This window comes from Podarcis pityusensis, assembly GCF_964106645.2.
Source record: "Podarcis pityusensis genome assembly, chromosome: 1".
Taxonomy (NCBI): Eukaryota; Metazoa; Chordata; class Lepidosauria; order Squamata; family Lacertidae; genus Podarcis; species Podarcis pityusensis.
This window is the reverse complement of record NC_138028.1, coordinates 31,778,904-31,805,460: the sequence shown is the minus strand read 5'-3', so window position 1 is coordinate 31,805,460 and position 26,557 is coordinate 31,778,904. Positions and strand designations below refer to the sequence as shown.

The following is a 26,557-nucleotide window of genomic DNA, read 5'->3' as shown; positions in this document are numbered from 1 at the left end:
AAAGGAATTTTACTGCTTAAACTGGAAAGGATGGGTGAGAAAGGGGAATCAGACAAAGAGTTGTGCTGAATGTGAAGGGCAAGCGTTCAATCTGGAGGGATGGGGAAGGCCCATGGCATTTGCTTTGCATGCAGAAAGTCAGTCCCTGGCATCTCCAAGAAGGGCTGGGGGGAAGGAAATTCTGGTGATCCACTGTTAGTAAAGGTAGGGACCCCTGGATAGTTAAGTTCAGTCAAAGGTGACTATGGGGTTGCAGCGTTCATTTTGCTTTCAGGCCGAGGGAGCTGGTGTTTGTCCACAGACAGCTTTCTGGGTCATGTGGCCAGCATGACTAAACCGCTTCTGGCGCAACAGAACACCGTGACACGGAAACACCATTTACCTTCCCGCCACAGTGGTACCTATTTATCTATTTGCACTGGCGTGCTTTTGAACTGCTAGGTTGGCAGGAGCTGGGACAGAGCAAAGGGAGCTCACCCCGTTGTGGGGATTTGAACCGCCGACCTTCCTATCGGCAAGCCCAAGAGGCTCAGTGGTTTAGACCACAGTGCCACCCGCGTCCCTCAGTAAAGGTGATACTGAGCTAGATGCACCAATGGTCTGAATTGGTATAGGGCAGCTTCCTGACAAGTGAACTTCCTCTGCAGTCACTGTTGGGAGACACATTCCCTATTCATTATGGATCCTGAGGAGAAGAACAGGAGGTTACTGGTGAAATTTGTGAATGAGACCAAGCTCAGAAGCATTGTCATAGCAGGGAAGAATTGGGTGGTGATGTAGGATGAAAAAGAATAATAGAATTGCCATTCAATTCATGAATACAAAGTTTGGGGACAATATTTTTGTTTATTTAAGCAGTTGTATATCCTGCCCATCTATTGTAGTTAGTATAGCCAGGGTGGCTACATTGTCGGCTTTGAGACTTGAAAGGAGAGAGGAAGAAAGACTTTGAATGTTGGATAATCATAATGTGATTTACAAGCTATTTTTTTGGATGTGTTTGGCAGGTTTCTTTCCTTTTCTTGACTAAATACAGGGAAAATTTGATATCATGGTGTAAATCACTGGTGAGGTTGTATTTGAAATATGGTGTAGTGGTAAATTTTGAAGAACAGCAGCTCATTATGACTGGCCTGACAGCAGGTATAGGAAGCTTGTGGCCCTCCATATGTTATTCAACTGCAGCTCCCATCATCCCTGTTCACTGGCCATGTTAGCTGGGGCTGATGGGAGTTGGAGTCCAACAACTTCTGGAGGGCCACAGGTTCCCCACCACTGCCCCATACTCACAAGGCTGTGTCTTCTGCAGGTTCCTAGCTCTACTTAAGACAAGATAACCCATCTTACCATTCTCTGTAGCATGACTGCAATTCCATGCATAGTTACTTAGAAATAAGCTCCAATGAACTCACTGATGCTTATTTCTGACCATAGAGAGTCAGCTTGTAAAACACAATGAGCTTTAATAACTTGTAAAACACATTGAGACAGCTGAAGTGCAACATTTAGCTTTTAATTAGAAAATCTTGCAAGGAAATTATACCACTTAAACCATTGGTATGAAATAGGAAAACCATCAAAGAAAATGAAATAATTTTAGAGCCTCTGCATGAGTATTCTCTGACTTCCTTACTGCTAAGTTGTCAAATGTAAAACTTGAAAGGCTCACCATCACCTCATTCTCTTCTTGGAGCAAGGAAAGTCGATCAATTGCCCTGGCATTCCGGGAGATGATGTCATTGCTCCTGCTCTGAAAAAAGGCCCAGAGCTGTGCCCCTGCCAGAGCACCACTGCGGCTGACAAGTTTTCACTGACCATGTTGAAGACTCTTGGCCATCTGTTCCAAAGCTTTGTCATTCTGTGGCTGGAGTGATGTAGCAGAGAATTGATATATGGCCAAAAATAATGCTTAAGGAATAGCATTTTGTGTGTGTGCTGGGAACAGTGAAAATAAATTCTCCTCAGATGGTGGCTGTTAAATGTGCTTGGCTGTATGTGGAGTTCTCTGTCTGCCCTGCTCCCTTCCTGCATGTAATGTTCTCCATTCGGATACGTGATTGAAGTTCAGGTTTACCTTCTGAGTAGACTGTAGTTTGCTGGAATACACTTTATTTAAGTTACTCTGACAATTTGTCAGACGGCAGGCCATATATTCTTTAACTACATAAAATGCAGAAACAGGTGTTTCATTTACAAGAAGAGCAGCCAGAAGCAAAAGGAGAGTGGGCTCCTGTAACCTTTAACAGTTAGAAGAGGGATGATCAGCAGATATATGTTTGCAATGATGCCATAGTGCCACAAGGCTGCTGAAGTGGGTGTTCTTTGTAACGCCTGTGCTGGAAGATCTGCACTATCTACCACTACATTACTAGGGCAACTTTAAGGTTTTGCTATGGGTATATAAAGCCCTGAGACGCGGGTGGCACTGTGGGTTAAACCACAGAGCCTAGGACTTGCCAATCAGAAAGTTGGCGGTTCGAATCCCCGCGACGGGGTGAGCTCCCGTTGCTCGGTCCCTGCTCCTGCCAACTTAGCAGTTCGAAAGCACGTCAAAGTGCAAGTAGATAAATAGGTACCACTCCAGCAGGAAGGTAAACGGTGTTTCCATGCACTGCTCTGGTTCACCAGAAGCGGCTTAGTCATGCTGGCCACATGACCCGGAAGCTGTACGCTGGCTCCCTCGGCCAGTAAAGTGAGATGAGCGCCGCAACCCCAGAGTCGGTCACGACTGGACCTAATGGTCAGGGGTCCCTTTACCTTTACCTTTATATAAAGCCCGGAGTAATGGGTTATTTCTGGGAATACCATATCTTGCCTGGCCAATTTAATCCTTGGGGGAGACACTCTTTACTAGTGCTGTATGCTGTATGCTCCTCAAGTTTGTCTTATGCTCACTAAAAACAAGGCCTTTAGTGTGGTGGCACCTACCCTTTGGAATGCGCTTCCAGGGAGCATCAGGTAGGCACCTACAGTATTGGCATTGAGGCACTTGTTTCAAACACTTCTGTTCACCTTTCCTTTTATCCAGCTTCATTGATGTATTAATATTATCTAGAGATTTGTGATGTCTTTTAAGCACACAAGACCCTGCTAGATTAGCCCAGTGCCTCATCTAGTCCAGTATCTTGTTCTCACAGTGGCCTTGTTTTACAAATGTAGTTTCATGATTGATTTTATGCTGCTTACTGCCATGATTTTTTAAAAAAATGTTGACAGTATAGAAAATTTAGCCTATGAATAAAAGTGGAAAGGCTGTACTTGCCAAAAACTCGTTTTTGCACAGCTATTCAATGTACAGTCATACCTCGTGTTGCGTACTTTTGTGTTACGTCCCATGACAACCCGAAAGTACTGGAATGGGTTACTTCCGGGTTTCGCCGCTCGCGCATGCACAGAAATGCTAAATCGCACTTCGCGCATGCGCGCCAAATCACGCTGCGCACCTGTGCAGACACAGCGCTTCGAGTTGCGGGAATTTCATCTTACGGATGGGCCTCTGGAACGGATCCCGTCTGTAACATGAGGTACCACTGTGCAACAGTCCGATCCATCTTCCCTTCTGGATAGTTCAGCTTCTTTTTCTTACAGGTTGGGAATAGCAGTGCTTACAGTTACCTTGTGAGGTTTTAGTGTTGCTTTAAAGAACAGTTGATCCTATTAGGAGCTATCAGTTGAATCCCACGTGACTTTCAGACATAAAGCCATGCACTCCCATAAGTCGCACTTGAAATGCGCTGCAATGCAGAGAGCAAATCCTGTTGGCTTCATGACAACATGGACGCTGCTCCTTTGCCATGTGATGGTGATCCAAGCACTGTTTTGAGCCTGATACAAGAACAGCCCTATCATTTGATAGAATGAGGACAAATTTGGGGGTAGCATTAAAGGGGGAGGTGAGGGATGAATGGTGGCAAAATTTTCCCTGTGGTAGGAAATTTTTAGTAAAATATGGAGTGACACTTGCATTTTTTCCATCAAGCACCGACATGTTTTGGGTTGGCATTAGGTAGCTAGACACACACACACACACACACACACACACACACACTCCACATCCCAGCAACTTCCCAGATAATTTCATGTTAGCAGGGGTCCTAGTTGGGTGGGACTGCAATATACTTGGCACAGTAGTGAATCCAGCCCTGACAGGCCTTTTATAAAATAGTTTCCTGAGACAAGAAGAACTCAGTACATAGCAGGAAACATCAGCACACGCAAATTCTTACCCCTTGAGAAAAGTAGAAAGCAGCAATTCCCAGAGGCCAGAAACAACAGAGCATTGAAAAAATTGCCAAGCCCAGGTGGTCTCGTGGGGGAAGCATCAGAAAATGATCTTCACTCTCGCTGTCACTGGAGGAGTCACTCTGGAAAGCAAATCAAGGCAATGGCACACTGTAAGTCTGACCCACAGAGTATTCAGCAGCAGCAGAACATGTAATCAATTTACACTACACATGTTTGATGTTGCTGCTGTGACAACACTTTCTCTCCTGATATATAGCAGCAGGCAGATGAACTTCATGGGGCAGGAAGCGCTGTGAGGGGAGTGTCGGCGGGACGAGTCCAACACACATTCAAGTGATACAGAGTCAGCCTCTATGAGCTAGGATGTTTATCTGCCAAGGAACAGCGGCTAATATGAATGATCTTTTGGGAACTGGATGTCCAACAGAGATGATATACAGGGCACCACCTCAATCATCACCATACTTCCCCGTCTTCAGACTGAAAATACTTGATGTCTATTAGGCAGCAGATGTACTGCTTAGTATGCTGATTGAGAAGAATCTTCTTGGCTTCAGTCCACAAACCATTTAATCTGGAGTGGTCTGGCAGGTATTTCATAGACCTCAGTAGGACTTCAGTGAGACTATTGGGAGTAAGAAACTGGTGGTTTTCAGCAATCTATGCATTACTGGCATTCTATATGTCTATATGTATCTTGTCTTACAACATGCTTATCCTAAAACACAACATCAAAAAAATGTGCAACTGATGAATGCACTTGGAAATCTAAACAAATAATCCATACAAACATAATTGAGCTGGATAAATAAGATGGATGGTTAAATAGGAACCCTAGCGGAAGCTGGTATCCTCATTATGCCAGCTCAACAAAGATGTCCTCAAATCACTTGTTTCAGAAGGGAGCCTTAATTCTAATGGGCTTTTCCAGGGTAAGACTATTGAGAATTTGAATCTGTCACATTCCCTGAATGACTATGGGAATTACTAAGATTGACAATTAAGTCTGGCTGTGCCAATCCTGCAAATGGAAATTACTGGTACTTTAACTACCCAGCTATGAATCAAAAGAATAATGAAATATGTAGGCATGGGGTCCTCAACCTTTTTGGGCCCAGAAGCAAAATTGGAGGTTTAAGAAACTATTGTGGACGCCACAAAATACCCCATTCCAAAACCTTTATCCTCCCCAACTCACCTGCCCCCATGGAACAGTATCCAACTCGCTCGTACCATAAGAGCAAGGATTGCAACAAGTGCAACTGAATTCCCCACTTCCTCTCCTGTGCAGTCCCTAAATCTGTTCTGGGTTTCCTCCAAAACCTCTGGAGCAGATTTGGGAAGGGTACCATACAAGGCATACACAGGGTGGGGGGCAGTTCCATTGTACAAGTGGAAATCCTTGCACTGATAAAAACAAGTTAGAAGAACAGCATCCAAAGAAAGAAAGCTACACCCCCTAGAAAAAAAAACAGGCAAACCCCCGACCACCATCCCAACACCCCATTTAAAAGAAACAGTAAAAAATGGGAGTGGCAAGGTGCCTTGATGGGTGCTAAGGGGTGTGTGTCTGAGGGTGCTACTGTGTCCATCAGCACCATGTTGAGGGCCCCAGATTTAGACTGACAAGTTGACATGGAGAAGTTCTGAGATTAAAGGATGGTTGGATTCATGGCTATATTACCAAATTGCCATAGAAAGGATACAGTTACTATTGATACTACCAGGGAGATCTCCAGTATTATTATTATTATTATTATTATTATTATTATTATTATTAATAATAAAAATAAATTTTATTTATGTCCCGCCCTCCCCAGCCGAAGCCGGGCTTAGGGCGGCTAACAACACTAAAATAGTGCAACATTCTAAAAACATTAAGAATGGGAGACAAGTCTTGAATACCTTTTAGATTATTTCTGAAAAACTGAAACACCAAGACTTGTCAATTTAAATCAATGGAGATACTGGCATATACTTATAGCAAAATGGAATAAACATCTGATTTTTTTGTGTCCTATCCCTTCTGGAGCTACTTCCTGATAATGTCGGAGGCGATGCCTCAACAAGAGGCATCTCTCCCGATAAAGAAAGCCGTTCCCAAGTGCCACCTTGGGACCAGATGATAAAGAATTGCAACTGTTTGATTTGTACTATACTGCCGGCTGCCGTTGCTTTATAGCTCAATCCCAAGCTTATTCACTTGGAAGAAAGTTCCATTCATTTTAATGGAAGTTGCTTTCAAGTTAAGTGTGCTTAAGGACACTTTCGTTATTAAATAACTCAGTGTGAAATAGTAACCCAGAAAGCTGCAATATAATAATAACAGTGATGATGCTGGAAGTGATGATAATAATAACAGAAACCGTGTTAGAAGCCCCCAGTCACTGCTGTCAGCTCCAGCCCTTGATGTGAAGCAATAGGCGTCCTACTGATTTCTCTCTTCCCTGACCGAAAGCTGCTTCTGCCAACATTGTCTTGATATAATATTTCTAGGACATCTATCACCACCATGGCATTTAAGTAGCATTTTTCACCCTCCTACTCTTCCTCTCGTTAAGTATTTTACAGTCTTCCCTCACTCCCCACTCTCTCATTTGACCTTCTTCTTTTCAGCTCTACTTTCACATATTCTCCTTCTTAACAGTTTCACACAGGAGAAGAAGGGCGGGGGGAAGGCTTTGCAGAGTTTCTATAATAAACCACATCTTCTCCAGCCACTCGGACGTGGGGCAAAATCCTAACAGAAATCACTGCGTGGAAATAGATTATCGTTTTTCTTTCAAGCTAAATTCTCAGCTCACTAGCTGGGGATTTGGGATTTCCATGGAAAATTATTTTTCTTGAGTGCCAGTGAAACAGGGCCGTTTTTCATCTTTAGCAATGTCCCTCGCTCGCATTAGGACTAAAATTGATAAATTGTGAGCTAAAATGGATTAGAAATTCTGGATGTGAGCCTAAAACAAGCTTATTAAAATAATTCATTCTAACTACACACCTCTCTATAATTATTTCTAGTCGTATTATTCTTAATGTATTATATTATGGTGGAAAACCCTTTTTCTTTTGAGAGGGGCATTCTCTTTGGGGTAATCTGTCAGGGGCTGCATGGCAACTCTGGGTGCAGCTGAAGTCAGTGATGTGTGGGGCCAGAACCAAAAGAAGGTGTGGTTCCCCCCTTTCTCATCTTGCCAGGAGGTCTGAACTGATCGCTTGCAGAGGGTTTTTGAAATCAGGCTGAGGGCCACCTAAACTTAGGCTGAGGCCTAAGACCACAGTTGCTCACCCCTGCATTAAACCCTCAGGCTTAATTCCTCAGAAATAAGGGAAGCTGTCTCTCTGGTGTGAGAAGTTCCCATGCAACATTTACCTCAGTTCTTCCTACTATCATGTACATACATCACAATTATTATATTTTCTATATTTACTCCTCTGTCCTAAGCATGGTTACTCAGAAATAAGTCCCAAGATAGGTTCACAGCCTCCAAAATTTACCTCATATTCTTGCAATTCCTCCTCTTCCACTTCATAGGACACTGTCTGGATTTTGATGTCATTTTCCATCAGGGACCTCCCTTGGGTTTCTTGCACATCAGAGGCCTCAGCAGGATGCTCTTTGTTTCCCATGAAGGCTGTCTCACAACTCTCACCTTTGTTGTCCTTGACTTTGACACTGGTCTCATCCTTCACCAGGATGAAATTTGGGCCGTACAATGCTTCAACAGCCAGCTGAAGAGAACTGGCATCCAGCAGTTGGTGAGTCCTCGCATTACCAGAATTTTGGAAGATATAGGAGTACAGTTTACCCTGGCAACGGTGGCCAGGATAATCCTGGTGGTAACTGTAACTGCCATGAAGGTGTCCATTGTTCTTGGCCAACAGGGGATTCTGGAGTTCACTCACACTTTCCATTTTGCTGAAAGCTCAGTGTGAGGTGCTTCTAAGACAGATGGATGACAGAGAACAAACAACCCTGAAGAACAAATGAAAGAAAAAGGAGGCAGAATTAGGGGGCACATAAAATATAGAAACTCGTTAAGTCAGGTATAGGGAGACTGTGGTCCTCCAGCTGTTGTTGGAGTCCCATTAGTCCCAGCCAACATCTCTAGTGGTCAGGGATAATGGGCGCTGTATACCAACAACATCTGGAGGGCAACAGGCTTCCCATCCCTGGAGTAAGTGGTTCAAGAGCAATAACTGTGTAATGTTAACTAGCATTGGGGCATGTCTGTGTTGATGGAAATACTGGGATTGAACTCATATAAGATAAATTCCAGCATGCACCTTGACTCAGAGAACCTAAACTATAGTACTTTGAGGGAAAGTTGATGGAGATCTTTTTCAGATGTGTGCTGAAATTTTGGGAGATTTTGCAGTCAAACCTAGCAATGCATATCTAACCCATTCATTAGGAAATGAAGGGATTAAGGACCACAGAGCTGTAAATTTCTAGAGAAGGCATGGCTAGGTCACAGCCCCTCACCCTCAGGGAGGGAGGGAGGGAGGGAGGGAGGTTTGTTTCTCCTTCCTTCCTTCCTTCCTTCCTTCCTTCCTTCCTTCCTTCCCCTCTCTCCTCTGTGAACCATGTAACTGAGAAGATGTCTGAGGCTGGGGTTTCAGTTTGAGACTATGTGTTTGAGGCCAACTTCTGTTTGAGGCCAACTTCTGCAAGAATGCCTTACCTGTGTTGTTTCTGCTGTAGCACTGAATGATGCATGAGTGAGACTTCTGATTACTGTAAGTAAAGCATTTAAACTTACTTAAGGTTGTAGTCCATCCATTCTGGGAGGGGTAGAGGAGGGGAGAACACAGTTGTGAGTGCTTAATACTGGGAGACCTAAAGGTCTTAACAATCTATATCTATGTGAAAATCTGAAAAGTTGGCTGTTAAAATGCTGTAGTGGAAAATGAAATCTGCAATGTACTGTACTGAAACCATCCAAGTACTAAAGATCTGGACTGTGTGCTATATAGCACTTGGATAATTGGGCAATCAGAAAATCAGAAGAGCTCAGCGATGAGAAACAGGAGCTCGCTATGGACATGCCCTGTTTTTGATGGTAAATGAAAGCATTTGGCTGTGCTACTGTCCACAAATTCATGTACAACTCTCCATGAGAGCCTGCCAAAATATGACTTGAAACTGCCTTTATTTGAGTCTTCTTGTCAAGAATCATTGTGGCAGGTAGTAAGATCAGACTATGAACCATGTGATAAGATGAGAAGGTCAAAGCCATCATGACGGTTAGCATGTGTTGAGCGCTGCCCTTTCTCCTTGGCAGCTTGAGAAAGGGAAGGAGAATCTGATGTAAATGCGCAGTGTATTCTTCATGCTGGGTCATAACTTCCTGGAGAACTACAGTGAATAACAGATGGCCCTGGCATAGACCTGAGGTTGGCATCCCCTGCAGAAACCCTCCTTGCATTATAAACAAGCGGGACATGCTGTGAATTACAGCCCTTTCATTTGTGAGTGATGCCAGTAAATGTAATATATTTTGCATGCTAAAAACCACCACACACAAAACTCCAGCAAGAGTTCTGAAGCTCGCAAGGTGAGAGTGGAAATAATGAGAATGAAAAAAGAAATCTGAAAGGCTGTTTGCTATGGAAGTACTATCACCCATATGGGATCTTGTCTATGCAGTTATATTTTTATATCTAGTGCCTAGGAAGCTGCCATACTGAGTAAGACCATTGGGTCCATCTAGCTCAGTATTGTCCACACTGATTGGCAGCATCTGTCCAGGACTGCAGACAGGGTTCTCTCCTGGCTCCATCCAGAGATGCCAGGGATTGAGCACCACTTACTAACAGTGCAGATGTGTTACAGAAAACTAACAGCCCCCCTTATTCACTCCCACTTTGGGCCTGTGCTCTACTGCATCACTGAAACCACTGTATCACATACCATCATGTAACATCATTCAATCCTCAGGGGGTGCAGTGGGTCAGTGCGAACAGCCAGGGTCGTCTTTAGCAGATGTGGTACTGGGGTGCAAATATCCACCCAGCATCCCCAAATTACCATGGATTGTGTTGGGGTGGCTGTAGCTGCGCACTGCCAGCCATGGGGGGGCACAACTCTCCCCCATGCCACTGCGGGAGAGCGAACCCCGCAGAGGGTTGGGAGTGAAGTTGCGCCCCTTCCAAGCCTCCGTGAAGTGCAGCTTCCCTCCCAAGCCTCCTCAGGAGTAGAGCGAACCCCGCAGAGGCTTGGGAGGGAAGCTGCACACCTGCCAGCCTTATGGTTGGTGGGGCACAGCTGGCGGGCGTGCGGGGAAAGGGGAGGTCACCAGCAAAGCTGCGCAGCTCCCCCACTTGCTGGGGCACTCCTTAGAGGCCGGCGCCCTGGCGCAACGCACCACTAAGCCCTATGGGAAAGACGGCTCTGCGAACAGCTATGGGCAGGATTCCTGCTTTGCCAGGGGTTGGTCTAGATGACTCTCAGGGTCCCTTCCAACTCTACAATTCTATGTTTCTATGTCTGGGTTTGTGGTCAGGAGGCAAAACTGGCTATCAAGGAGACACATGGGCTGGGCCACTCCCAAAGCACCTCAGGCAGCCTGCAGCTGGTCCTGCAACACACCTTGCAGCCTTATTGCTATGGAATCCTACGAGTCCCTTATATCAGTTGATTCCAGCTGAACTGATGGTTAGGAGATATTGCAGCTATCCATACTGGCGATGCTACAGTTCCACAGAGAGCAGGTCAGCAGCGTTGCCCTCTAGCAAGTTGATATAGCAGTGCAAAGATTGTATAGAGGCATTTCTGCACCGCCACTGACCTCGCTTCAACACAAGCAAAGTGTTGCTCATTCTTCCTCCATGCAACTAACTGTTGGAGGTTTCCTCCTGCCCTCAGCTGATGTTTTTATCCCCCCCCCCCCGAATCTCACCAATGCTCCTGCCCTTGACTAATGTTTTACTTCATTTCCCCCCTGTATCTGATACAAGTCCCCCTGTGTCTTACTCATTAAGTTGGTGGTATGTGATAGAATTTCTAGTTCATATTACTTTATTGGCTGAAAGTTTGAAAGCAGAGCTTTTTTTTGGGAGGGAAATGACATGAAATATCTTTGATGCAATCAACAAGTTTCCATAATATTAAACTACCAATCCATCTAACAGTTCTACCTGTTAGCTCCTGTCAATTTTTATACAGAAACGTTAGGGGAAACCCAATGAAAATATTGTACAACCCTAATATATACACAAGAGCTTTATATCCTACTTCATTAAAATCAACGAACGTGTTGCTGTTATCCTCAGCTAGAGCAGGATTGCATCTGATAATGCCTCTGCGTATTTATACACATATGAACTTGGAATAGTCTATTAACCGACTAATATTATACTGTGATATTTGCAGGGATATCACACTGCCATGCCATCGTATGAGAAAGAAGGGAAGGATAGAGATGAGGACAATTAATTTTATGTAAATGTAAATTATATTTTGGTGAAGCAATGTTCAGTGAAATCACTTATCTGGGGGCTATGAATCCAGCAATGAATATAAGACATTTGTGAGGAATGCCTCTTGTTCAAACAAATTTTTATATTTTTGCAAAGTCCTCGAGAGCTAGTTTTATGACAATTTTCTGCCAGCGTTATCTTAAATTGAGATGGATGGGGAAATTCGTGAGTGAACTGAAGCCTGCCTGAAGGACTGATAAAGAGCAGCACGCAGAGCTGGCAAAAGGGTTCTGCTAAGCACAGCAGGTTTCAACATTCTGTCTGCTTTTACTAGAGAACTTTGTTAATGGTCTTTTAAAAAAAGAAGACGGATAAAACACAAATTAATGAACACGGTTCAGATGAAAGTATATTACACACAGTCACACTGAAATTATCCCGGTGGCTGAAGAAAATTAAAATATTACCAGACGATTTTGATTAAACAAACTCAGGAATGGGGAGCGTAAAACATTGGGGGGAAGGAATCATCGGAGCCAAAAGCCTACATGAGATTGTACTGAGGCATTTCTGCACTGCCACAAACCTCACTTCAACACAAGCAATGATTATCCTTCCTCCAAGTAACTAACTGTTGGAGGTTTGCTCCTGCCCTCAGTTGACTTTTTTTTAAAAAATTTTTTTTATTCATTTTTACCTTTAACAAATATCATCACAACTAAATCACATACACACAGGATTCTCTGAATCCCCGGACTTCTCTCCACCCTTCCATGGTTTCCATCATTATTCATTTCCAACTGCATCTTATAATGTTCTCCATATTTTCTTAAAACTTAATTCACATCATAGTTCTAGCTACATTGCAAGTGTTTTTTAGAATCCTGCCAATGTTTTTAATTGTTTTCAGTGTTCTTTTAAGTGTTGTTGTTGTTTAGTTGTTTAGTCGTTTAGTCGTGTCCAACTCTTCGTGACCCCATGGACCAGAGCACACCAGGCACTCCTGTCTTCCACTGCCTCCCACTGCTTCTTTTAAGTAATTTATTAATTTCCCCTATTCTTTATTAAATTTATTATCTTCTTGATCTCTAATCTTCCTGGTCATTTTCGCCATTTCGGCATAGTCCAACTATGCCCTCAGCTGATTTTTAATCTGGTACCTGTATCTGGTACTAAAGGCCTCACCAATGTTTACTTCTGAAAGTAAGAAATATGGCAGTGCTGTGCAGAGTCCTTTTCTCTCACCACTAACAGGCCACCCTGATTTATGTGAACAAGAGGAGAGGCTTCCTAACTGGAGAGTGATATTTCTAGACAGAGATTAATGCCAACGCCTTTTAAAGATTCCTACAATTGTCATGCATGTTAGGCCAGACTTTTAAATAAGCGTACAAAAGCTATCAGCTCACAGATTATTCTGCTAGCCTGCTATGAGGCTAATCACCCGTGTTTCTATGGATCCCTCCAGAGTGCTGGCTTTGGATGAATGTATTCTGAAGAATCAGCTTTCCCCAGGAATGCATGTAGCTGCATTGCCACAGCCATGTGGCACCCAAAAGGGTAGTAGTTGTAAAATGCCATCAGGTCCAGGATAGTTTTTTTTCCCAATAAGGGCCACACTATTGCCTCCTTCAAGATGGCTGGCACCACCCCCTCATGCAGAGACCTGTTCACTGCACCCAGAACCCACCCAGTCATGCCCTCCCAGCCAGGTTTAAGCAGCTATGAAGGGCAAGGGTAGTACAGCAACCAGAAACGTAAGACCCCAGGGGTGGGGAGGGGTGGTGCCTTCAGTGGAGAGTAGCCTGGCCTGTGTTACACCCAATGACAGTCTTTTCAATGACAATATTTGCACTGCTGCACTCTTGTGAAATCCTAGAACTGCCCAATCATGGAGTAAAATAAGGAATAAGTAACACAAAGCAAACCCACCCACCTGACATGAGCTGGAGAAGGGACTGACTAGCTGTGTGAACAGGCAGAGTAATCTGATTCCAAATTGCAGGGGAAGCAGAAGCTTGAGGGAGTTGTCATTTTCCTTTCACTTTGCGGCAAAAATGGGGCTGGGGCATTTTGCTCACAGTTTTATTTGCTTGGGTGGCGATGTGGTCTAAACCACTGAGCCTCTTGGGCTTGCCGATCAGAAGGTTGGCGGTTCGAATCCCCGCGATGGGGTGAGCTCCTGTTGCTCGGTCCCAGCTCCTGTCAACCTAGCAGTTCGAAAGCACGCCAAAAAGTGCAAGTAGATAAATAGGTACCACTCCGGCGGGAAGGTAAACGGCGTTTGCGTGCACTGCTCTGGTTTTGGTGTTCCATTGCACCAGAAGCTGTTTAGTCATGCTGGCCACATGACCTGGAAAAACTGTCTGTGGACAAACGCCGGCTCCCTCGGCCAGTAAAGCGAGATGAGTGCCACAACTCCAGAGTCGTCTGTGACTGGACTACACTGTCAGGGGTCCTTTACCTTTACCTTTAAGGTAGCTAAAAGGGATGACAGAACAACTTACAAAGCCAGTGGTAGAGCACCTGCTTTGCTGATCTTCAGTGAAAGCTCTCCAGAATGAGGGTTTGGAAAGACCTCTGCTCAAGTCCTTGGGGAGCTAATGCTTAGATGGATCATTGGTCTGACCTTTCTATTTGACTGGAAAGGTGAAGACGTCTAGGATGAATGGGAGGTTCTTTGATATTGAGCTGTACAGGCTTGTGACACCATGGCAAAAACCTCTTCCATTTTCCACTGACAAAGTTAAGAGTGGACAAAGCACCAATCCATGAAAAGTACAATTTTACATTGGCAGGAGGTGGGGTGGAGGTCTTGGAGGTCATTTCCTTCACTGACTACTGGGAGTGTATAAAACACAGCCATTTTTGAGAGCCATTTGAGATTGTGTAAAATAGTGATGTCTCTTTTAGGTAGTTCCTTTCTTGAGTGGTCCTTTGTGATATAAATGATTCCACGTTTCAATAAATGCTCATGTGCTTGCTACCATTTTAAAGGGCATTTCTCTTTAAAATGGTACCATGAAGAGAAAAGCTGAGAGAGGCTGAGTTATTAATGACTATTAAAAAAGAAAGAAAGATGCCCATAAGGGCAACTTCCAAACATGTGGCATCTCAGTGATTGTTTTTACAGGCATTTTTCAGAGTTCAGAGGCATTGATCCATCATATCAAACCTGTTCAAGGCATAAGATGTCACTATCAAGTTTCCTCTTGTTTTCTGGGGGGAAATTTCCCCTAAATCTTCAGCTTTGTTCTAAAGCACATGGGAGGTATTCCTGGTCCTCATCACCATAAGATCAAACCCCAAGGATAACAAGAACCCCAAAAGGGAAGAAATGACTCGTGGGTTCACATCAGAACAGGCCTCATAATAATGCAGATAAACTATGCAGTGGAGCTACAGCAACACAGCCTCATTTCTTGTTTGTAGCTGGAACTGCACCTGGAGGAGGAGCTAGTTGTGATGCCCCATCAGTTGCTGTATTTTAGTTTTAATTTTTAATTTAATCAGCTGTATTTTAATTTAATCCTCAAGGGTGTTACATGCAATAATGCCAGCGAGTTTTCCAAACTCACACATCAATTCTCCATCACAGCACACACACAGAGAGATGGGCATAGGAAATAAGAGGATAGGGACTGTGAAAGCTCAGTTTAGTCTGTTTCTTAAATTTGCAAAAGCTTATGGATCCTCTGACAAAGGATGCCACAGTGGTTTACCATGATTGCTTCCAATTCACCCCTCCCTGCTAGCAAATAGAAACAACAAACTATGATCCTTGGCTTGGCATTTCATTCAAATTGAGGAACATGGCTTGTGTTGTGTTGTGGGGACAGGAAAGCATATCAGGACAAAGCAGGGCTCTTAAACACATCTGTCCTTTTTTTCTACAAAACAAGACCGGAAATTGAAACTGTACTCTGAAGTTCTGCAGTATTCAAACTACGGAGCTCAAGAGGTCCAAAAAGCACTATACTGAAACACAGCAAGTCCTGGCATATGTAGTGGCTTGTTTCACTTCAAACCAACCGTAATTGGAAGCCAATATTTGTTCCTGGCTTACCAATCATAGTTTCAGGGCTGGTGCTGCCATTAGTCGATGTGATGGCCTGGGACTCTGGGTTGGACTTGGAGCCAGAGGAGTCTCAGTCCACACCGGATCCTTTGCCTCAGGCAGCAGCTGAACCTAGTCTGGGGCCTGATTCTGAGAGCCCAAGTCTGCACAGGTTCCCCTGCAACAAGCACCAGCTGAGCCGAGTCAGGGGCCTGAGCCTGCCCTGGCTCCAGATGCGGGGATTACCTCGTTGCCTTCAGCTGGGCAATCACTTACAGCTGCTCCACTACCAGTTGGGTCAGGAGAGGCTGAGGTGGCCTCTGGATCTAGTAACCCACTGACATCTCCCGAGTTGCAGAGACTGAGGTCTGAGAGAAGGAGAGACCTGAGAACTCACAGGAGGAGTGCTTGCCTTTGAGCGAGACAGGGAGGTGAGTCACCGGGGGATCAGGACCGCCCGTTACCCCGACAGAGATAAAAGGCAGCTGGACCCCATCCCAGGTTGCGGGAGCAACGTTGCTGTTTGCCAGAACCTGCCTGTGATCCTGTGCCTGACCTTGCCTGGTTTCCTGCCTTGGCCATGTCGGACTGACTCCTCATGGAACCCTGGGATTCGGGACTGGACCTGGACCGCGTTACTCGGGTTACCCCTGGGCCCAGCACAGTCAGAATAAAGCTGCTGCCTCAGGCAGCAGGTGCTGGGGGACAGGGAAGGGAGGCAAGGTGATAGAAGACAGAGCTATCTGGGCTTGCTCTGTGCAGGACAGTGCAGTGGACGACACTGTCCCATTCCCAGTGCTGAACTAAGATTCAGCTGCCAACCCAGTGGACTTGTGTCTGTAGGGGGCACACTTGCCCTTCTGGCAGCCAAATGTCTTGGGCTGGCCCTGCATGGGTTATTTGCAGAGAGATAAGCCATGATCCTTGGGCAGAATGTAGAGCTAAGCCAAGGATCATAGTGTGTTGCTTCCTTTCCCAGCGGGGAAGAGCAAAGCAGGATCGATGTGCACAGTCACGGAAAACCATTAAGCCCGGCTTATTGTGACATGGGAACACAGTCGGTGCGTGAGTGCAAAGAACAAAGTTTTGGAGACAGGCACTATGACCTCCTGTTTGGGTAACAGCTGCAGCGCTTCTGGCACGACTGAGATGTAATTTATAATAAAGAAGAGGGATTCTCTAGGGAAGGCAACGCACACAGCTAAAGCCCAGCACATCACCCACAGATCTGCAAAGCGGATTGGACATTTCTCATGTTAAAGTGTACTTTGTTCAAACTGGGGGCTTATTGCCCAGTATCAGGCTTTCAAGACATAAGAAATCAAACTCAATTCAATCTGAAGCAGTTCTGAAACAGATAAAATTTGCTAAAAACAACCATGATCTGTTCTCATTTAAAATCCATTGCCATATGCTGACGGACGGTATTGGTATTCTCATCCATACTCTGTTAGACTGTGCAATACTAGCAGCTAGTAATGGTTCATAGCACAGGAAAAGCTAAACGTGCACACACACACACACACACACACACACACGGGAGACAGTGACATTAAAGATGGATTGAACTGAACAATGATGGCACTTGAAGTGAAATAAATAAACTGGACTAGATGCCGGTGTCCATCATCTCTATGTGAGTCTGAAGTCATCCACTTTCAGCTGTCCCTTGAGTCACAACATGACTAACAATGTCCCTTACATAGTGCCACTCTGTCCACCCGGACTCAGGATGGTATGCTGATCCTCATATCAAAGCAATGAAGTTACAAGTGGTTGAATCTGTAAATGCTTGTCTCAGCGAAGCCTCTTGGATTCCAGTTTGACACTTGGCTCACTCACAGCTGGACATAATAGTCAAAGCTAATGGCAGACTAAGTAGTTTCCCTAAGAATCAATCACAGGATAATTGCCCTGTCAGGTAAACATTCCGTTTTCCCTTCTATGCTCCAGTTATGCCCCGTATACGCCAGATGTTAGAACAGCATGTTGGTGTGGACTACTTTTTCTGTGTGACCTTCTGGGCAACACACAAAATGAGCTAGCTACTTGCACATTCAACAAATGAAACTGTATTCTGTGGACTTCTTGTGGGCTTTGTGGCAAACGCAGTAGCAAAAAGATCAGAGGGGTTTGTTTCAGTTACTAAACAAGTCATTGGTCCCAAAGTGAGAATTAGAAACATGATCCCCCAGGTCCTAGTCTGACACTCTAACCGGTAAACCACACTGGCTCTCAATTCAAGAACTTGAGGGTCATGAGTCTTCCTTGCAGCACTCTCTAACAGAGGATCTGCTGCATTCTACACCAGCTATGACTTTTGGAACATCTTCAGCATCTTTCCCACACAGAGCAAATTGCAATAATCTGGGAAGTCACCAGAGCATGGGCTACTCAGGCTATCTAAGCTGAGAATGGCCTTAGCTTGGTGCACCAGCCAGCACTGGGCAAACGTTCTCCTCATGACTTTATGTTACCAGCAGTGGGGCAGATTAGAGCAGGAATGTGAGGCAAGTGCAGCTCCAGTACTTTTTGACAGCAGGAACAATGACATCATTGGCTGCAGTAATACTTGCTAATGCTGCAAGTAAGGCTGGGCAATATAGCAATATATTGTCCAAAACCAGTTTGAAGTCCATATCATGATATTGGTTTCATAATTTTTGATCTGGCAATATATTGTGAATCATGATGTGTGTGTGCTATGCAAAAATCACAATTTGGGGGGGAAACTGTGAAGCCAGCCAATGCCTCTACATAGCTCCATCCTTATTACAGACATTGTGATATATCACGATGTTTAGCTGGTGATATATCACAATGTTGAAAACCAGATATCACCCAGTCCTAGCTGCAAATTTGAGGGTTAGAAGGCAGGTGTGGTCTGGCACACAATCCCTTTGATAGATACGCTAGGGTCAGCAGTAGGCTGGACCAAGTTCAACCAGTAAAATTGATAGCTGATGGAATGTGTACTCAAGTCTCTTCAGCCAAAGTCCAATAGGCTAACCAAATTACCACCCTTTGGCAGCTCACTATTTTATGACTGTCAACTGATCCTAAGAAATTGGATTCTCCTTGGGGCATGACTATGGGGTCTGTCACAATGAACTTCTGTACCTCAAAACTTTTCACTACAGTCGTACCTTGGAAGTCTAATGGAATCCGTTCCGGAAGTCCATTCAAGTTCCAAAACATTCAGAAACCAAAGTGCAGCTTCTGATTGGCTGCAGCAAGCTTCTGCAGCCAATCAGAAGCTGCAGAAGCCACATTGGACGTTCGGCTTCCGAAAATCATTTGAAAAGCGGGACACTCACTTCCAGGTTTCGATCGTTCGGGAGCCGATTTGTTCAGGAGCCAAGGCATTTGAGATCCAAGGTACGACTGTATTTTACTACTGCCAGGTGAGGAAAAGGCTCTGAAACTACAGAGGCACCACTTTAATGTGGGGATTTCAGACCTGGAAGAGGCGATGGAATTATTACCAGCAGTTGCTGGGCTTTTGTTCCAGTGTGAGATCAGGCCAACATCTAGGAAGTATGCTGAAGAGGAGAGTTCAGACAGTCTATGATGGAGGGGAGCTAATTCACCTGTCTGAAGCGACTAGTTCAATAGAGCTAGGAAGGAGTGAATATGCCATTTGTTCTTTTCTCCTAATAGCAATAGAGTCAGCTGCCCCAGTGATGGGCTTCTGTATCTGACAGAGGCTAAATTGCTTTGAGAATTGGGATGCCATGTGCTGATGTTTAGAGGTTCGCTAGTCAAATTGGCCAATTTCCAGATGGAAATCAAATCTTTATTCTCACTGATAAAAATGTTTCTTGGCAGAGGCAAAGTGCTGACTGCCAAGACATCTCCGCTAATGGTGAAAAACCAAAATTAGGTGTGGAACCCTTGGTGAGGGCGGATCATAAAGCTGCCGGCAAGCGTTGGCATATTGATGGAGAACAGCCAAAAGCTTTCCTTACACCGCCATAAATATTCCCAGATAATTTCTTTTTTAAAATCCCCTGCACTGTAACCTTGCTGGGTTCTTTCTCAGAGCTAGTTAGAAAGCAGCTAACTGAAGTTGTGTGTTTTTTGGGTGTGTGTGTGTGTGTGTGTGTGTTGCTCCTTCCTGAAAAATTCTCCAGCAGAAATGGGGAACCTGTGGACTTTCGGATGTTGTTGGACTCCAACTCCCATCAGCCTCAACCAGCATAGCCAATGGTCACAACTACCAAAGGGGCAGAATCATTTGCATCTGGCCACTCTAAGGGAAGTTTGGTTGTGGCTGGTTACTGAAATGCATGGAGGTTAATAGGGCTACTGGCCAGGATGGCTGTGCTCTGCCTCCAACTCACAGAGGTGGCATGGTTCTGAATACGAGTAGCTGGGAATTGCAGATGGGGAGAGTGCAGTTGTAGTTGCACTCAGGCTCTGCTTTTGGGTTTGCCATGGGCATCTGGTTGGCCTTTTAGTCCAGGCTCCTGGACTAAATGAGCCTTTAGTCTGGTCTGAGTCAGGTAAATAGTAAATGTTGATCTGAAAACAATAGAAGAGCTCATGTACCGTGTGGGGAAGTTGGAGGAGAACCTCTCCATCTTCATGCCTCATAACTCAAGAGTTGGTGTTAAAGAGCCAAAAGCTGAGAATGGCTCAGAATCTTCTTTTCACTCCCCTGTTCCTCAGTTCTTCAATCAACTCTTGTGTTTGACAATTTTAAAAATTGAGGCATATTGATATTATTTTCATTTCCACCCGTTTCTTTGCACAATGAATGTCAAGGACCCATGAGCCCAAGAAGCTCAGAGTGAGGAGGACTTCATGACCCTCAAACCATAAAGAAAGTGGGTTATGGAGTATTCTCCATAAAAATAGAAAAATCACTTAATTCAGGGAGGTATTCGGCCTCAATGCAAACAATGCACTGCACCACAGAAGAGAGATAATCAACTCAGTTTCTGTTTGGTCACTAGATGTCTCTGTTGGTCTATATTTAGACTGATTCCCTAAGTAACACTGAATAGGGACAGTTTTGTGTGGGAGGTTTAGAATCCAAATCTCCTCCACTCAACCAAATATTGACTGCAGATTACGGAAAACTGTCTCCATAAGTGTTCTCTCAGTAACTGTCTTGCTTATTAACAATGCAGTTTCTCAATGAATAGTCCCGTTGTTGTATGGCACAGTAAGTCTATAATTAGGCAGGGCATTTCATTACGAGCAGTCCCAAAGCCTTTCAGAGCATGACAAAGAGATACAGATTCAGGTTGGACAATCCTAATAATCTGGAGGCTCTGGAATGTGCTGCGGCCTCGTACACATCTCCCACCTGCTTTCCAAACGTAGCTGATTGGAAAAGGATTCAAAGGTAGAATTGCAGGAGTCAAATTATGTTTTATTTAGGAAGGCTCACTGTGTTACAGTCCAAAGATTGCTGTGTGCAACCCTCCATGCACACTGCTCTCAAAACTAGATGACTTTTAAGAGTCACAAACAAGAGATCCACTCTCCAAAGTTACCACCACACCGCCGGTCCCCTTTCTCCCAAAAGAGGAGGAATTTTTGGGCATCTACATACAGCCAACACTTAACTGATGTAGACCCACACATAGGGATCTTATAGAATTCTAATGGAACAAGGAGTGGAAATTGCCAATGGCCGCTTATTCGCCCCATGATCAGTTGTTGCTTTCAGCCTGCGAATGATACATAATTATGGCCCACCCACCCAATTTGCACTGTGTTTCCTTTGTAGTGAAATGAATGGGGTGGGATAATGTAATGAAAACTTAGTTTATGTAATTATGTAATTTGCTTAAGCTACGTAATTTCACAACAGCGGACGCTGAGAGGAATAGCATCAGTTTTTGAAGAAGACCAGCTGCAGTGGAACGGAAACAGTGCTGAGAGCAACATATATGAGGTGGCACAGAAAATGATGCCTTTTTACATCACTACCGGCGCGCGCGCACACACAATGGTTTTCTATCACTTGTTCTAATCTGTCATATGGTCTGACCATTTGCAAAATACTCAGTTGTCTATAATTCTGAATTACTACAATGCATAGGAGCCAACTCCCAGGGGCCATGGGGGCTTCGGCCCCCACAACAAAATATTCGAGGGGGCAGGGCCCCCGCAAAGTTGATAAGCATTCCTATTCGAAGAGTGTGCGTGCACTGTGTCATGTGATTGATTATGCGGGTGGGGCTTACCTGGCCCCCACAACATTTTATTCAAGATGGCACCCCTGCTACAAGGTAGACAGTGACATGTGAAAAAAGTAAGATGCAGGGATTTGCAGAACCTGAGGATTACGTGGGTATTTGGTAATTTTTATGATGCATTATAATAATTGTCCTGATCTCAATATAGTCCCCGCAAAGTATGAATTCATCTGGAAGTAGCTTTAACTAGTATTTTCCCTGTTTGTTTTCCTCAGCCATATATGTGTGTGTGTGTGTATATTCTATTTTTTCTTTTATATACCGGTACCTACTGTGTCCATTGTGCATATTTTTCCTTTCTTTCTTTTGTTACAGATGTATACCCATTGATTGAAAAAGGAACAATTAAAATAATAGTTACGGGTAGGTAGCCGTGTTGGTCTGCAGTAGTCGAAACAAAATAAAAAAATTCCTTCCAGTAGCACCTTAGAGACCAACTAAGTTTGTTATTGGTATGAGCTTTCGTGTGCATGCACACTTCTTCAGATACACTGAATCATGAATCACAAGACAGAGAAACCAGTAGGAGAACACTTCAATTTCTCAGGGCATTCTATACAAGATCTCAAAGTAGCTGTCTTATTACAAAAGAATTTTAGAAACAGACTGGAAAGAGAAGTTGCTGAATTGCAACTTATTACCAAACTTAAGTAGGGACGCGGGTGGTGCTGTGGGTTAAACCACAGAGCCTAGGACTTGCCGATCAGAAGGTCGGCGGTTCAAATCCCCGCGACGGGGTGAGCTCCTGTTGCTTGGTCCCAGCTCCTGCCAACCTAGCAGTTCGAAAGCACGTCAAAGTGCAAGTAAATAAATAGGTTTATTTACCGGCGGGAAGGTAAACAGCGTGTCCATGCACTGCTCTGGTTCACCAGAAGCGGCTTAGTCATGCTGGCCACATGACCCAGAAGCTGTACGCCAGCTCCCTCGGCCAATAAAGTGAGATGAGTGCCACAACCCCAGAGTCGGCCACAACTGGACCTAATGGTCAGGGGTCCCTTTACCTTTACCAAACTTAAAATCATGGAGAGACCTGGTCTGAATAGAGACTTTGGATTCTTATCTCATTATACATGATAAAGCTATTTTTAGCCATCTCACCACTTGCTTTTTCCTGTAAGACCAATTGCAGTCATTAACAGCCCAACAGGTTTACCACATATATCAGCCAACCACCCATTCCCACCACCCTTTTGAGTAATACCCCTCCCCACCCTCTCACTACATATAAAGGTCTGGTGACTTCTGTTCCAGTGTATCTGAAGAATTGTGCATGCAAACGAAAGCTCATACCAAGAACAAACTTGGTTGGTCTCTAAGGTGCTACTGGACAATTTGTTATTGTATTTTTATGTTGTGAATGGCACCCTTAGATCTGCAGATATTTTTTAAATTAAAATAATGATTTATTCAGTAAATTATAACACAGTTTCAGGCACATGAAAAGAAACCTAAAATAGCACTCTTGTTAATTACTGTGCCAGCAACTTAAATGGTAAACTAATGATTGGGTTCCTATATTAAGAATGACCTAGATCATTCTTAAAGAACAATGCTGTCCCCCAAGCCTGGCAGAAGTTGACACAAACATGGTGTCTGTGTGAAGCAGGTCTTATCAAGAAAGTTTTTCTTTTAAGTATGGAATAACTGAGTTGGAGGCTGAGGTTAGCAATTTTAGCAAACTGGGAAGTATAATAATTAGCCCCATTCATTAACCCAGATGGGTCTGATAAAAAGCCTCGGGGGCGAATTAGAAAAGATGAAAACAATTTCAATATGGCTTTTGTAACAAAAGACTACAATAGCCTGATAGGCACAAACAATGGAACATATGCAGGCTTTACATTAAAGACAGGCAAGCAAATTGATACATGCCACGGGTTTGATTTGTGACCCCCCTCAGTATGACAAGGATGTAAGAGTTACTGGGAGACATAAAGAGAGAGTTTGGATTTGATATCCCGCTTTATCACTACCCGAAGGAGTCTCAAAGTGGCTAACATTCTCCTTTCCCTTCCTCCCCCACAACAAACACTCTGTGAGGTGAGTGGGGCTGAGAGACTTCAAAGAAGTGTGAGTGGCCCAAGGTCACCCAGCAGCTGCATGTGGAGGAGCGGAGACGCGAACCCGGTTCCCCAGATTACGAGTCCACTGCTCTTAACCACTACACCACACTGGCTCTCTAAACGAAAACCAAAATGAAGCTGAGAGAAAATGTGTTTATTCTTGAAGATTGGGGTGGGGGGTGGGGTGGGGGAGAAACTGAGTTGACTTGGCTGCCTTGCTAGTAGATGAGAAACAGTGTTGTCAGTGGCTCGTATCGCATGAAATTTTCTTACAGAAGTTTGAGAACCTCAGATGACAGTAATAACTGCATTCATCAAGCAGTAACTAGAGACTCCTGGCCAAATAAATCAATCTGTGAAATCCAGCTCTCCTCCTTGCCAGCTTGACCTTTTAGCTTTCTGGCTTGCAGTCCTATTATTTCCACATCTCTCTCAGAAACCGTCCTGAGCCCTTGTGTTTAGGGTTGTCGGGTCACAGCGCAGACAGAGAGATGCTCTCCTGAAGGAAGAGAGAAAGCAGGCACTGCTTCCCTCTCCTCAGCTGCTGTATGGAACAGCTTCCAGCGCCTTCCTCTAAAGTTTCCTAAAAATGAAGCCAATAGGACCAAAATGGTATTAATCCAGAACTGCAGTCCTGTTTCTTTACTGCATGTGTTGATCAGGTCTCTGATATGTGGACCTCCCTAAGGAAACACTCAGGCTTTTTCCTGAGAGGTACACAAGAACCTGTCAGCTCACTTTGACCTGAATTGAAACAAAGTCATACTCCTCTGCCAAGATCTCCATCCTCCTCGTGGAGTTCTTGTTGCTAAGGATGGGACAAGATAGGCCAGCTGCTCCCAGTGAATGCTGAACAGCTTGTGTTTGGGAACTGTGTGCTGATTGCATGCATTAATGGTGATTGTTTCCAAACCTCCACCAGCATCTCTGCAGCCGCTTATCTCTGCAGTCTATGACACACATTTGGCCTCTCAGAGAGCTCTAGGCATACAGAGGCTGCCAAGACCTTCCTCTTTGCCCATTGTCCTGATTGCAGCTAGTCCCACTGAATGCTTCCACTACATTTAACTGCCTGTAGTACATTTACAACAAGATAAGGTGGTTTTTTTTTAAAGAGCCACATTAAAGCACATTTAAAAGAAGATCAGGGATCTTCATAGCTCTGCCTCTTTCCATTTATTTTTTCCTATCACACCATTCAAACAAAAAAACAAAACAAAAGCACAGGACACATTGAAATAGCTTCCATTTCAGGGACCAGGAACTCTGTTCCAGCACTTCTGATTCCCCCAAGCCCAGCCATATAGTGCCAGAGCTGGTTGCCCATTGTCGACATGAGAGAGCAGTGCTTGCTGTGAATGGCTGGGTTCCCTCGCTAAGTACAATGGTGTTTTTGTCAGGATGCAAAGGTGCAGTTCCTGAATGTAGTGGCAGCTGAATGTCAGGCAGTGATTTAACCTAAACACACTGACTAGCTGCTGGTCAAATGGGAAGAAGACTGGGCAAACAGCCAAGCCTTCAAGAAGCTCCTTGAACATCTAAAGTCCAGACCAAGTCATGTAACAGGATCCCTCCTTCTTTCTCTCTCACACATTCACACTCTAAAGCAGGCTTTGCTAACCTAGTGTCCTCCTCCAAGTGTCCTTTGCCAATGTGGCTGGCGGCTGGCACTGATGGGTGCTATAATCCCAAACACCTGGATAGCACCAAGTGTCAGACATACAAGAGCAGGGATAATTAAGGGTTACCGTATTTTTTGCTCTATAAGACTCACTTTTTCCCTCCCAAAAAGTAAGGGGAAATGTGTGTGCGTCTTATGGAACGAATGCAGGCTGCGCAGCTATCCCAGAAGCCAGAACAGCAAGAGGGACTGCTGCTTTCACTGCGCAGCGATCCCTCTTGCTGTTCTGGCTTCTGAGATTCAGAATATTTTTTTTCTTGTTTTCCTCCTCCAAAAACTAGGTGTGTCTTATGGTCTGGTGCGTCTTATAGAGCGAAAAATACGGTAATTATGTTCTTGGTCTGGATGACAGCAGACTCTGATTGGCTGGGAATTCTAGTCATTTGGGAGTTGGTGGTCAGTAAAGAATATGGTTGAATATTGTTCACTAGAAGGACAGATCGTGAAGCTGAGGCTCCAATACTTTGGCCACCTCATAAGAAGAGAAGACTCCCTGGGAAAGACCCTGATGTTGGGAAAGATTGAGGGCACAAGGAGAAGGGGTTGACAGAGGACGAGATGGTTGGACAGTGTTCTCAAAGCTGCCAGCATGAGTTTGACCAAACTGCGGGAGGCAGTGGAAGACAGGAATGCCTGGCGTGCTCTGGTCCATGGGGTCACAAAGAGTCGGACACGACTAAACGACTAAACAGCAACAACAAAGAATATGGTTGAAATTTGGCAGATGAAAGGGGGGAAAGTAGTTCTGATGGAACTTTCCTCCTCAGCATGCCTGACCTAAAAAAGAGAAACACCTTTCATTTCTCCTCATATCATATACTGTTTTTGTTCAGTTTTGCTCAGTTCAGTATTACAAGTTTCTTTTCCTCCCTGGACTCCT

At 44.5% G+C, this 26,557-nt stretch overlaps 1 protein-coding gene and 1 long non-coding RNA gene across 3 annotated transcripts in view; one reads left to right on the top strand and one right to left on the bottom strand.

Annotated features, from left to right (window-relative positions):
- Positions 1 to 26,557, top strand: part of LOC308462543 — a 301,862-nt gene that overhangs the window by 62,487 nt on the left and 212,818 nt on the right. The window lies entirely within an intron of this gene.
- SYNDIG1L (synapse differentiation inducing 1 like) overlaps positions 1 to 26,557 on the bottom strand; it is a 99,471-nt gene that overhangs the window by 8,802 nt on the left and 64,112 nt on the right. For both annotated transcript variants that reach the window (XM_080979510.1, XM_080979509.1), the window contains exons 2-3: positions 7,741 to 8,218; positions 4,227 to 4,364 (exon numbers count right to left, since the gene is read on the bottom strand). In XM_080979510.1, coding sequence (XP_080835636.1) covers positions 4,227 to 4,364; positions 7,741 to 8,157 — 555 coding nt within the window. In that variant the 5' untranslated portion in view covers positions 8,158 to 8,218. The remainder of the gene's footprint in view (positions 1 to 4,226; positions 4,365 to 7,740; positions 8,219 to 26,557) is intronic.